Source organism: Pelodiscus sinensis, chromosome 32, assembly GCF_052426305.1.
Source record: "Pelodiscus sinensis isolate ZL-2025 chromosome 32, ASM5242630v1, whole genome shotgun sequence".
In the NCBI taxonomy this organism is placed as follows: domain Eukaryota; kingdom Metazoa; phylum Chordata; order Testudines; family Trionychidae; genus Pelodiscus; species Pelodiscus sinensis.
Window position 1 is genome coordinate 11,353,575 of NC_143083.1, and position 12,208 is coordinate 11,365,782.

Below are 12,208 nucleotides of genomic sequence, written 5' to 3' on the forward strand. Positions count from 1 at the left end.
TTGTGCAAGTTCCCTTCCGTTTGCGCCCGTGTTTGCACAAGGAAACGTGATACTGATTAAATATTACGCAGAAGGGGAGCGCAAAAATAGCTCCCGGGAGTGGTTTTACAAATGCCAGCGACGATGAAATCAACACCTGCCCTTGTTGTAATAAGCTTAATGCCATTGTTTATTTACTCATTAGATAACCGAGCCGTGGAACCCTTAGCCTGGGGGATGCCTGCTCGTACCCCGGCTCCCTCACTCTAATCCTCAGTTAGATTTATTTCTCGAGTTGTGAGCAAGACAGGAGAAATCATTCTTCTGCTCTACTTTGCGCTGATTAGACCTCAGATGAAGGATCGTGGCCAGTTCTGGGCACCGCATTTCAAGAGAGGTGGTGACGGACATTGAACAGAGTCCAGAGAAGAGCAACAAAACGATGAAAGGTTTAGAAGACATGAGCTATGAGGGAAGACTGAAAGAATTGGGCTTGGCTAGTTTAGAAAAGAGAAGCCTGAGAGGGGACCTGATAGCAGCTTTCAAGGATCTAAAAGGGTGTTACAAGGAGGAGGGAGAAAAATTCTTCTCCTTGGCCTCTGCGGATAGGCCAAGAAGCAATGGGCTTAAATTGCAGCCAGGGAGGTTTAGGGTGGACATTAGGAAAAACTTCCTAATTGTCAGGGCCATGAAACACTGCTTAGGGGGTTGCGGAATCTCTATCACTGGAGATATTTAAGAGCAGGTTGGATCAGGGATGATCTAGACGGTGCTTGGTCCTGCCGTGAGGCCAGGGGACAGGACTTGCCAGCTTCTCAAGGTCCCTTCCAATTCTAGTGTTTGATGATTCTAAGATTAAAGGCTCCGGGCTGCCTCCTTGTATCACACCGGCCGGGGAATCCTCCAGGCTAAAACGTCTGCCCAAGCAGGAGAGGGGCTTTCAGGAAGAGACGCCCAATCCCAGGTAGTTCTCCAGGGCAGGGATGCCTTTTACTTCCTGCGATGCCCCTGCGGAAGGAGTATGCATAGCACCAGGCCCTGGCGCAGGGAGGGGCCAGCCTTACCATTCTGCTCAGGCATCCTCCACCCCCGGCACCTCAGTGCCACAGCTGACAAACCAGAGGGAGTTCCGAGAAGAGTGACAAGTCCCCATCCCGGGACTCTCAGGACTGGGGTAGACGGGGCTACTTTTCATAGAATCATAGAATACTAGGACTGGAAGGGACCTCGAGAGGTCATCGAGTCCAGTCCCCTGCCCCATGGCAGGACCAAATACTGTCTAGACCATCCCTGATAGACATTTCTCTAACCTCCTCTTAAATATCTCCAGAGATGGAGATTCCACAACCTCCCTGGGCAATTAGGAGGGGCTCTGCCAAGACTAAGGAGGGGGAGAGGTGGCGGGGGAGATCCGAACAGTTTAGAAACAGGGGAACCCCTAGAAAGCACGGAGGGGACAGCCGGGGGGGGGGGGGGAGGAGTCAGTGGGACCAAATTAAGGTGTGGGGGGGAGTTAAGTAGATATAAGGAAAGTCTCCCAAGAGTCGCAGAGTGCTGGGAATTAGCCCTCGACCCCGTGGAGTGGGACGCTGCCAACTCCAATGAGCGCACCCACGACAATGAGTCAGCCCCCACCTGGAAACAGAGCAAATGACGTCAGGGCTTTGCCTTTCTCTAGCTTCACGGCTGGTCAGTGGAGGCCTCCGCCAGCGGGTGGGAAACCTGCCTGAGCCAGCGGCTCTGCGTGAGCCTCCCACCACGGCAGGAACTTGGCAGCCCCGGCTGGCGCGGAGCCATGGGTTTTGGTCTGGCAGCCGTGTCCAGGAAAGACTTGCACCTGCTCTCTGCACCAGAGACCTCTGGCTTGTTACTCAGCCAGCAGCCTGGAGCCCCAGGAACGGCACCTTCGCCCTGCGTTCTCGGCACCAGTCACCGGCGCTGCTCCCTGCAGCCTGCCCAGAGTCCTGCTGGGTGCCTGCAGTCATCTCTCCGCCTCCTGTCTGCCCCACGGACCTGCCCCAGCAGGCCCCGGGCTCGGATTCTCAACCACCATTTGCACACGCCAATAGGGCCAGGCAATGATCAACAGCTGCCAGTGTCAGAGATTGGGGGGGGGGGATTTCACACCCCACCTACTATCAGGGCCATGGAGACGGCTCGTCTACCCCAGTCTGGGAGTCCCTCTCCCCGGTCTGCACCCACCCTTTTCTATGCATGCAGGGAACCTCTGCCCTCCAACCCCCACACTAGCATGTGTGAAGGAGCCTCCCTCCATCCACATGGCACCCCCTCCCCTCTAGAACCGTGCTTGGCACGTCTGGGGGAAGGGGACCCCCCCATCCAGCCCCTCGGAGAACCCCTGGAGACTATAAAACCTTGCCGGGCTCTATTAGCTTTTTCCTGGGGTGTCCCGGTCGTGCAGCTCTTGGGCTGGGGGCACAAGGCAGAGCCCGGGGGCACATTAGCAGGAAGCCAGCCCCTACCGAGAGCACCAGTGCTAAGCAGGGCTGCGCCGGGACACCGTGCAGGTCCTGCTCCATGGGCTCGAGTCTGGGGCTGTCCTGGCCCTTCCCACAGGCCCTTTGGGGAGGCGGCTGCCCCGTGCGCACGAGCAAGGGAGCCCCCTCCACTGCGCCCGGGGCCAGGCGTGATGGAGTGGGGGCCCTGGCTCAGTCAGTGCAAAGCAGAGATGTGGCAGCCATGGATGCTGTCCCACGTTCCGTGGACACTCACTGCTCGGCCCCAGAAGCTGCCACCCCCTGTACCACCGATATTCCCCGCCCTGCCTCAGGCACGTGTAACCCGTAGGGATATTAAATATCGGTGAATTGAATAGTCGATTAACCTCATGAATTCTTATCGGTTACTCCTGAGGAGCCCCCTGCCACTCCGCACTGCTGCCTCTGTATCAGAGGCAGCAGCGTGGGGTGCCAGGCGGGAGCTGGTCCATGAGGGAAGCTAGTTTAAAAACCAGCTCCCCTCATGGACCAGCTGCCTGTCGCCCTACGCTGCTACCTCTGATACAGAGGCAGCAGCACAGGGTGGCAGCAGGCCCTGTCGGGGGGCAGGGGAGGGGATGGTGGGTTCCAGGACCCGGTGCAAGCCGGAACTGAGCCAGGCTTCCTGCCCACATGGCTCTAATGCACTTTAAATGCAGAGGCACAGCAGAGGTAGGTCCCGGACCCGGCACGAGCTAAAACTGAGCCAGACTACTGGCCACCCTGCTAAAAAATTTACTGGTGGGGGAATGTGTGTTGTTTATAGCATTAACCTACAAGCTTTTGCTTATCGGTTAATCGGTTAGTCGACTCCACTACTACATCCCTAGTAACCGGACTGGGCCGCAAGCCTGCAGGGACCCACAGGGCAGAGCTAAGGCTGCGGGTGCATCTGCTGGCTTGCGGGCACCTGTCCGAGCCACCGGCTCTTCACTTCAGCTGTTTGTGGAAGAGCTGAACTCTCCCTTCCCCCTTTCCATGCAGCACAGCGCAGCTATTAACATCCAGGGGCCTTTGAATTTACCAACCCGTGAGTCAGGAAGCTGGAAAAGAAACGCAGCTGAGCGAACTTCTGAGCAATTTCCACTCAAGGCCGTTCCCTACGGGAGCCAACCCCTTTCCCTGCGCAGCTGAGTCACTGAAATGTGTCTCTGTCAGCAAAATTACCTGGACCTGAGTCACAGCCAGTGCAAATATTGGAAATGAACTCCTAGGCAAACCCGTCTTCTTGGGAGGGCTAAAAAGCTACCAGATGCTGAAGCAGGGTCCCCAAAGGACCCTCCTCCTCCATCACCAGACCTTGGCGTTTTAGGGGGTTTTGCTCTGGAAGGAAGAAGCCCTCAGCGCCAGTGCCTGATCGAGCTGTTGCAAATCTATGTTGGGATTGGAGAAGGTTCAGGAAAGGGCCACCGACGTGGTGAGATCCGAGGGTATGGCACGGCTGCCCAGTGAGGAGAGAGATTAAGAGGAGAACTCTTCAGCTTGGAAAAGGGACGACGAAGAGGGATATGACGGACGTCTATAGAATCGTGACTGGTGTGGGGAAAGGTGATAAGGAAGTGTGATTCACATCACACAAGAACTGGGGGCGTGGCCCCAAATGAAATGAATCGGCAGCACATTTCAAGCAAAGCAAAGCAAAAGAAGTATTTCTTCACACAATGCACGGTCAACCGGTGGAACTCCTTGCCAGAGGACATAGAATCATAGAACGCTAGACCTGCAAGGGACCACGAGAGGTCATCGAGTCCAGTCCCCTGCCCTCACGGCAGGACCGAGCACTGTAGCTCATCCCTGGCAGGTGTCTGTCCAACCTGCTCTTAAATATCTCCAGTGATGGAGATTCCACAACCTCCCTCGGCAATTTGTGAAAAAAAGAGCTAGATAAATTCATGGAAGACAGGTCTATTAATGGCTATTTGCCAGGATGTGCAGGGATGGTTGTCCCTGGCCTCTGTTTGTCAGAAGATGGATCCCGTGAGGATTCCCTGTTCTGTTTACTCCCTCTGGGGCACTTGGCACTGGCCACTGTGGGCAGACAGGACGCTGGGCTAGACGGACCTTCGGTCTGACCCAGTGTGGCCTTTCTTGTGGCCGCACATGTCCCCGTGCCACTGGCTGAGCCCACAGAGACAGAGGAGCCCTGGACCACAGCACCTGGGAAATAACATTTTGGTTTCAATAAATCGAGGCCGAATCCAAGTTTGAACACAACCCCCCCGCCCTCCCCGAGTGCAGCAGCTTCCCCTCCCTCCATGGGCGCCAGGCCCTATGGAGAAGGCTGTTCATTTAGACTACGGACCCCACTGTGATCTCAGCGCAGGGCATGCTGTGCGCCTGCAGCGAAAGATCAAAGTCTGACAGGTGACATTTTTCACCGGCTTGTTATTTGAAATTCAGAAGAGAACAGTCTGTGCAGCTAGCTGTGGCTCTGGGGGCAGTGGGGCCCGTCGCTGGGTGCCTGGGGTATGAGCAGGGGCCCTGGTGGGATTGGGCCCACCGTGGCTTTATTCTGCACCCAGCAGCCCTTGGAGAATTTAACTTCCCGGGCAGCTCTCTGGACAGCAAATGCAAATGCTACTTGGTGTCCAATCGCCACGTAGGAATCACCGTTCCAGCCATGACACCTGCTCCACTCCTCCGTGTGGGCGACCGGCCAGCACCACAGGCCAAGTAAATCCCTGCCCAAAGGCAGATGGTGCACAGAAGTCGCCAGCAGGCCAAGAAAGACCAGCTGGGCCAGCACAGCTCCGTACAGCCAGAACCTCCAGCACAGAAAAGAGAATGAGCAACTCATGTCCCCCCCCACCCTCCCCCCACACACACACCGGGTCCATGGTGCAGTCCCAGCCGGGTGTCACTCCTGCACAGAGGGTCTCGGAGGGTACGTCTACACAGCAATGTGAGCCTGTGTGCTGACCGGATTGAGCCTACGTCTCTCTTGCATCCACACCAATCTGGCTGACATGGGGTGGCGCAGTGGGGGGGCTGTCTGCTCTGTGATCCGGGGTCCCCTGTGCTGTGATGGGAGATTCTCACTGACTCTCCCAAATGTGGATTAACCCAGACACCCAGGCTCAGCCTCCCAGGGAGGGAGACAAAGGGAGGAGGGCAGAGACCAGCACCTGGCTGGGGGGCAGGGCTGGAAGAGAGTTTTTAGTTTCTGTCTGGAATCATGGAGAAAGCAGCCTAAGTAAGGGGCTGGGATTTAGGGGCCCAGTCTCCCCCATCTCAAGGGGGGCTGAGACATCCTAGGCCTGCCCTGTAACCGGATTACATCTATGCTGTGGTGTATCCTGGAGAAGCAATAAACCCCCTCTATTCTACTGGCTGGTGGAGTCTGTCCGTGCCACTACGGGGGTGCAGGAGGCGGGGGAACCCCAACACGACGTCACACATGGGCCAGGAAGCCCTGAGCACCCGGCAAAAGAGGTAAATCAAAGTCAAAATCCACCCTGGGATTTGAGTCCAAACATCCTCATTTTGCCACATGGACACATCTCAGGCCAGGTCCCCAGACATGTGCCCTGAGTCCACTGATGCTATCCCATAATCCCCTGGGTCAACGTTCCTTGGCCTGCCTATCCCAAGACTGGCCAATCAGCTCTCAGGAAATGAATGCCATCCTCTGGTTCAAGTGTCGCCGGAGCACCAAATTCCCAGCACCCAGCGAGGCCTGTGCCAACCCCAGCTCATGGCCGCTGCTTCCCCACGGGCCTTGGAGGAAGCCTCCCTCTGCACTGGCCGCACCCACACAGGGATCGCTCTGGATGGGCAGAGCCAGGCAGCCGGACTCCAAAGAAAACCCTGCTCGGTGCTGCCGTCCTCGTGTATTGAGGTGCCAGGCTTGGATCGCAGGGTAGCCAATTTAAGGCCCACTCACGCTGAAGCCTTGCCCCTTCCCTGGAGCGCTGCGCAGATGAAATCCAGCCCCCGAAGCTGGTTCTCAGAAAGAAGGGGAGTGCCTCCCTAGCAAGGCAAAAAGTGCGCCCAGGGAGGGCCGCCTGGCTGCACTGCCATCACGCACAATGCAGGGTGGCCAGGACCTCGCAGCCCATGTCCGGCCTCGCACGAGAGCAGCACCGTGGCTCACAAGGCGCCAACGCTTCCGTAGCCTGAACGCAAGCGCCGGGGAAGAACATTTCTTGGCAGGTGCCCAGGCAATGTGCAGATGGAGTGGGGGGAAGTGGCTCACACACATTAGCACAGGCAAAAATAAGGACACCGTTTGATTAGCTGATTTATCACAAGCCTCGGTGTTTGTGTTGCTGGAGAGGCATATGGTAAAGCAGAACAAACAAACAAACCCAACCCCTCCCGCGCCGGTTTCCAAGGCTGGCAGCCACGTGAAGAATTCGATTTCCAGCCCAGCTGGGCCACCATCCATCACCCTCATGCGGAGGGAACAAAATAAATATTCTAACCCGGCCCCCCGGGGAATTCATTTCTGAAGAGGATCTTCATTTGTTTGGCCCGCCACGGGGTCCCTCCGAGCTCGCTGGGGCCTTAGTCACACACAGTGTGAACTGGGACAGAATCCCTAATGGCCAGGCACAAAGCCGGAGGGAGCCAGGGCGCTTTCACAGGGACACGGGAAAGTTCCCAGGGTGGCAGATGGCACCGGATCAGCCCATGGCAGGGAAAAGCAAACAGCCCCTGGCTTTGAGGCGCTTTGGGGCTTCCTTGCCTGCCAGGGCTTGGGTTGTACGATCCAGGCAGGGATCTCCGGGGCTGCCCCCCATGGGCTCTGTGCTCGTGTAGCCGGAAGCGGGGCAGCTCTGGTTGCTGGCAGGTGGACCAACCCATAACGCCACAGGGAGAGTCCAGCCTGGCTCAGGCATCACGCTTGCCTCCGGCCGGCCCCTGCACCCTGCAGTGGGCAGTGCCATGCTCCAGTCCCGGGCACGGTGCCACGGTGGGGGGCACAGCCTGGGAGGGGAGAGGGAAGGAGGCTGAATCCGGCAGGGCAGACTCCAGCCCCCAGAGACACTTAACCCCTTAGTGCCCAGGGCTCCTGCCCCCCCTGGGCTCCTTACCCCGCGGCTGCCCCAATTCCCGAGGGCCCCGGGGCGCCCCTCTTACCGGCGGTGCAGGGAGCAGGGCCAGGACATCCGGAGTCTCCGCAGGCCGGGCCGGGGCAGGGACTTGCCGGTGTCCGAGTGGAAGCGCTGCTGGATGCGGATGTGGGTGCGGGGCTGGCGCCACAGGTGCTTGGGGGGCTTGGCCCCCTCCCGGCTCCGCTCCATGGCGCTGTCCGCCAGCCGGGTGCTGAACGCGGCGCCGCGCGGGGCTGAAGCGAAGGGAGGCGCCGGGAGCCGCCCGCGGAGCCGGCAAGTTCCCGGCAGCGGCGAGAGGACGCGGAGCCCCGGCCGGAAACTTTCCCGGCTGCGCCCCCCGACGGCTCCGCCCGCAGCCCCGACCCCGGCTCCCGGCTCCCGGCTCCCCCGCCGGCTCCGCAGGGCTGCAGCTCCAAGCGCGCCGGGCGCCGGGCGGCCGGTTTTATAGCGGAGCGGGGCGGGCTGGACAGCGCTAACCCCGCCCCGCCCGCAGCCTCCCGCCGCTGTCCCGGGGCCGGGCCCCACCCTCGCGAAGCCAGGGCGGGACAGGGACGCTTGTCCCCCTGCGGCCCCTCCCCCGGCGCCAGCCCGGAGCCCCTCGGCCCAGGGAGACTCCCCCCCCCCCGGCTCTGCGAGGGGCTGGGCAGCCCCGGCCCCGGGGGGCTTCTTTCCCTTCAGCCCCTCTCCCTTGCTGGCGCTGGGGAGGCAGGGCCCCCAGGGATGGGGGAGGCGAGAGGCAGGGCCCAGCAGAGATGGGGAGGAGGGGGGAGGGGAGAGGCAGGGCTTAGCAGGAAGAGGGGAAGGGGAAAGAGAGGGCCCAGTAGGGAGAAGGGGAGGAGAGGCAGGATCCAGCAGAGATGGGGGGGAGAGGGCCTAGCAGGGAGAGGCAGGGCCCAGCAGAGATGGGGGGAGGGGGATTAGCAGGGATGGGGGAGGGGAGAGGCAGGGCCCAGCAGAGATGGGGGGAGGGGGCTTAGCAGGGATGGGGGAGGGGAGAGGCAGGGCCCAGCAGAGATGGGGGGAGGGGGCTTAGTAGGGATGGGGGAGGGGAGAGGCAGGGCCCAGCAGAGATGGGGGGAGGGGGCCTAGCAGGGTTGGGGGAGGAGAGAGGCAGGGTCCAGCAGAGATGGGGGAGGGGGCCTAGTAGGGATGGGGGAGGGGAGAGGTAGGGCTTAGCAGGAAGAGGGGAAGGGGGGAGAGAGGGCCCAGTAGGGAGAAGGGGAGGAGAGGCAGGGGGGGGGGGGAGAGGGCCTAGCAGGGAGAGGGGGAGGGGGAGGGGCAGGGGCAGGGCCCAGCAGAGATGGGGGGGGGGGCCTAGCAGGGATGGGGGAGGGGAGAGGCAGGGCCCAGCAGAGATGGGGGGGGGGCCTAGCAGGGATGGGGGAGGGGAGAGGCAGGGCCCAACTGGGGTGGGGTGAGGGAAGCAGCCCAGCTCCTCTCACACCCACATGAGGGGGCTAGGCAGTCAGAGCACACTGGGCTGTAACTTCCCCTGAGAGAGGCCCGGACCAGGCAGAGGCGCCTCAGGAGCACGCCCAGCTTGACACAGGCAGGGCCCCACGGGCGAGAGAGACAGGATGGTGCCAGGCTGCACCTGCCCACGCTCCTGCTCCATCAGCCACGCTGGGGCTACGGGTACTGGGCTCAATTCTGCAGAGCCCCACAGCCTCCGGGGGAGTCAGGGCCATGCCCTGGAGGGCCAGGCTCCTTAGCTGGCCCTCTGCCAGCTCCCAGGCTCTCTGAGCAGCCTGGCCCTGCCTGCCGTGCCCTCTGCATGGGCCTGTTATGCCCCTTGGCACTCGCAGGCCGAAGTGACAGGTTAAGGCTTTAGGGAGGGGGCAGGCCCCCGGCCCCAGACCTGAGCAACAGCCTTGTCCTTAGCTCTTCAAGAAGCCCCCAGCATGGCGGCAGAGTCTGCAGCCTGCAAGGAGGCGCTGAGATGGGATTGCAGCCACGCTGAGCTGCCGCCTCTCCGCTATGGCCGGGGCCGCTGCGGGCAGGAAGGGTTTGGAGTTAAAGGCTGTCCCAGGTGCCTGGCCTGTTGCCTTCAAAGGGAGCAGCGTGTGCTAACCCCAGTGCACACACATGGCTTATCGGGGGCCCGCAAGGCCCAGCCCGCCTGCAGATTAGCTGGGCTGGGGGGGTGAACACACTATCACCTGCTGTAGGCACGCCAGACTTCCCCCAAGGACTGGACACCGAAGGCCGGTGGCCCATGGGCGCCCACTCGGCACTGCAGCCAGCAAGGGCTGTGCTGAGGCATTATTTCCCGGGGTCTATAAATGCATCCCAGGGCTTTTGAATGCAGCATGTCAATGGAAGAGCCCAATAGCAAAGAACCCTCAAATCTCCTGTCAGTCCCACTGGTACCAGTACTCTGCACCCGCCAGCAACACTGCCCCCTGTGGTACCAGTACTCTGCACCCGCCAGCAACACTGCCCCCTGTGGTACCAGTACTCTGCACCCCCGAGCAACACTGCCCCCTGTGGTACCAGTACTCTGCACCCCCCAGCAACACTGCCCCCTGTGGTACCAGTACTCTGCACCCCCCAGCAACACTGCCCCCTGTGGTACCAGTACTCTGCACCCCCGAGCAACACTGCCCCCTGTGGTACCAGTACTCTGCACCCCCCAGCAACACTGCCCCCTGTGGTACCAGTACTCTGCACCCCCCAGCAACACTGCCCCCTGTGGTACCAGTACTCTGCACCCCCCAGCAACACTGCCCCCTGTGGTACCAGTACTCTGCACCCCCGAGCAACACTGCCCCCTGTGGTACCAGTACTCTGCACCCCGAGCAACACTGCCCCCTGTGGTACCAGTACTCTGCACCCCCGAGCAACACTGCCCCCTGTGGTACCAGTACTCTGCACCCCCGAGCAACACTGCCCCCTGTGGTACCAGTACTCTGCACCCCCCAGCAACACTGCCCCCTGTGGTACCAATACTCTGCACCCCCCAGCAACACTGCCCCCTGTGGTACCAGTACTCTGCACCCCCAAGCAACACTGCCCCCTGTGGTATCAGTACTCTGCACCCACCAGCAACACTGCCCCCTGTGGTATCAGTACCCTGCACCCACCAGCAACACTGCTCTCTGTGGTACCAGTACTCTGCACCCGCCAGCAACACTGCCCCCTGTGGTACCAGTACTCTGCACCCCCCAGCAACATTGCCCCCTGTGGTACCAGTACTCTGCACCCCCCAGCAACACTGCCCCCTGTGGTATCAGTACTCTGCACCCGCCAGCAACACTGCCCTCTGTGGTACCAGTACTCTGCACCCGCCAGCAACACTGCCCCCTGTGGTACCAATACTCTGCACCCCCCAGCAACACTGCCCCCTGTGGTACCAATACTCTGCACCCTCCAGCAACACTGCCCCCTGTGGTACCAATACTCTGCACCCCCCAGCAACACTGCCCCCCTGTGGTACCAGTACTCTGCACCCCCAGCAACACTGCCCCCCTGTGGTACCAGTACTCTGCACCCCCCAGCAACACTGCCCCCTGTGGTACCAGTACTCTGCACCCCCAGCAACACTGCCCCCCTGTGGTACCAGTACTCTGCACCCCCAGCAACACTGCCCCCCTGTGGTACCAATACTCTGCACCTCCAGCAACACTGCCCTCTGTGGTACCAGTTTTCTGCCCCCCCCAGCAACACTGCCCCCTGTGGTACCAGTACTCTGCACCCTCCAGCAACACTGCCCCCTGTGGTACCAATACTCTGCACCCCCCAGCAACACTGCCCCCCTGTGGTACCAGTACTCTGCACCCCCAGCAACACTGCCCCCCTGTGGTACCAATACTCTGCACCCCCCAGCAACACTGCCCCCCTGTGGTACCAGTACTCTGCACCCCCAGCAACACTGCCCGCTGTGGTACCAATACTCTGCACCCCCCAGCAACACTGCCCCCTGTGGTACCAGTGCTCTGCACCCGCCAGCAACACTGCCCCCTGCGGTACCAATACTCTGCACCCCCCAGCAACACTGCCCCCTGTGGTACCAATACTCTGCACCCCCCAGCAACACTGCCCCCTATGGTACCAATACTCTGCACCCCCCAGCAACACTGCCCCCTGTGGTACCAGTACTCTGCACCCGCCAGCAATACTGCCCCCTGTGGTACCAATACTCTGCACCCCCCAGCAACACTGCCCCCTGTGGTACCAATACTCTGCACCCTCCAGCAACACTGCCCCCTGTGGTACCAATACTCTGCACCCTCCAGCAACACTGCCCCCTGTGGTACCAATACTCTGCACCCCCCAGCAACACTGGGCACATTTGAAAAGGGCAAATATAGTGCCCATCTATAAAAAGGAAAATAAGAACAACCCAGGAAACTACAGACCAGTCAGTCTAATTTCTGTGCCAGGAAAGATAATGGAGCAAGTAATTAAGGAATTCATCTGCAAACACCTGGAAGACAATAAGGTGATAGGTAACAGCCAGCATTAATTTGTAAAGAACAAATCATGGCAAACCAATCTGATAGCTTTCTTTGATAGGATAACGAGTCTTGTGGATAAGGGAGAAGCGGTGGACGTGGTATACCTAGACTTTAGTAAGGCATTTGATACAGTCTCACATAATCTTCGTATCAATAAACTAGGCAAATACAACTTAGATGGGGATGCTATAAGGCGGGTGCATAACTGGCTGGATAC

At 60.0% G+C, this 12,208-nt stretch overlaps 1 protein-coding gene across 2 annotated transcripts in view; it reads right to left on the minus strand.

The window, feature by feature from the left end:
- The window catches only part of PDE4C (phosphodiesterase 4C), an 87,148-nt gene that overhangs the window by 52,458 nt on the left and 22,482 nt on the right, over nucleotides 1-12,208 (minus strand). The window contains exon 1 of one of the 2 annotated variants that reach the window (XM_075902920.2): nucleotides 7,560-8,135. The exons of the other annotated variant lie outside the window; for it this stretch is intronic. Coding sequence (XP_075759035.2) covers nucleotides 7,560-7,723 — 164 coding nt within the window. The 5' untranslated portion in view covers nucleotides 7,724-8,135. Of the gene's footprint in view, nucleotides 1-7,559; nucleotides 8,136-12,208 lie in introns of those variants that run through there. 2 annotated transcript variants of the gene reach the window in all.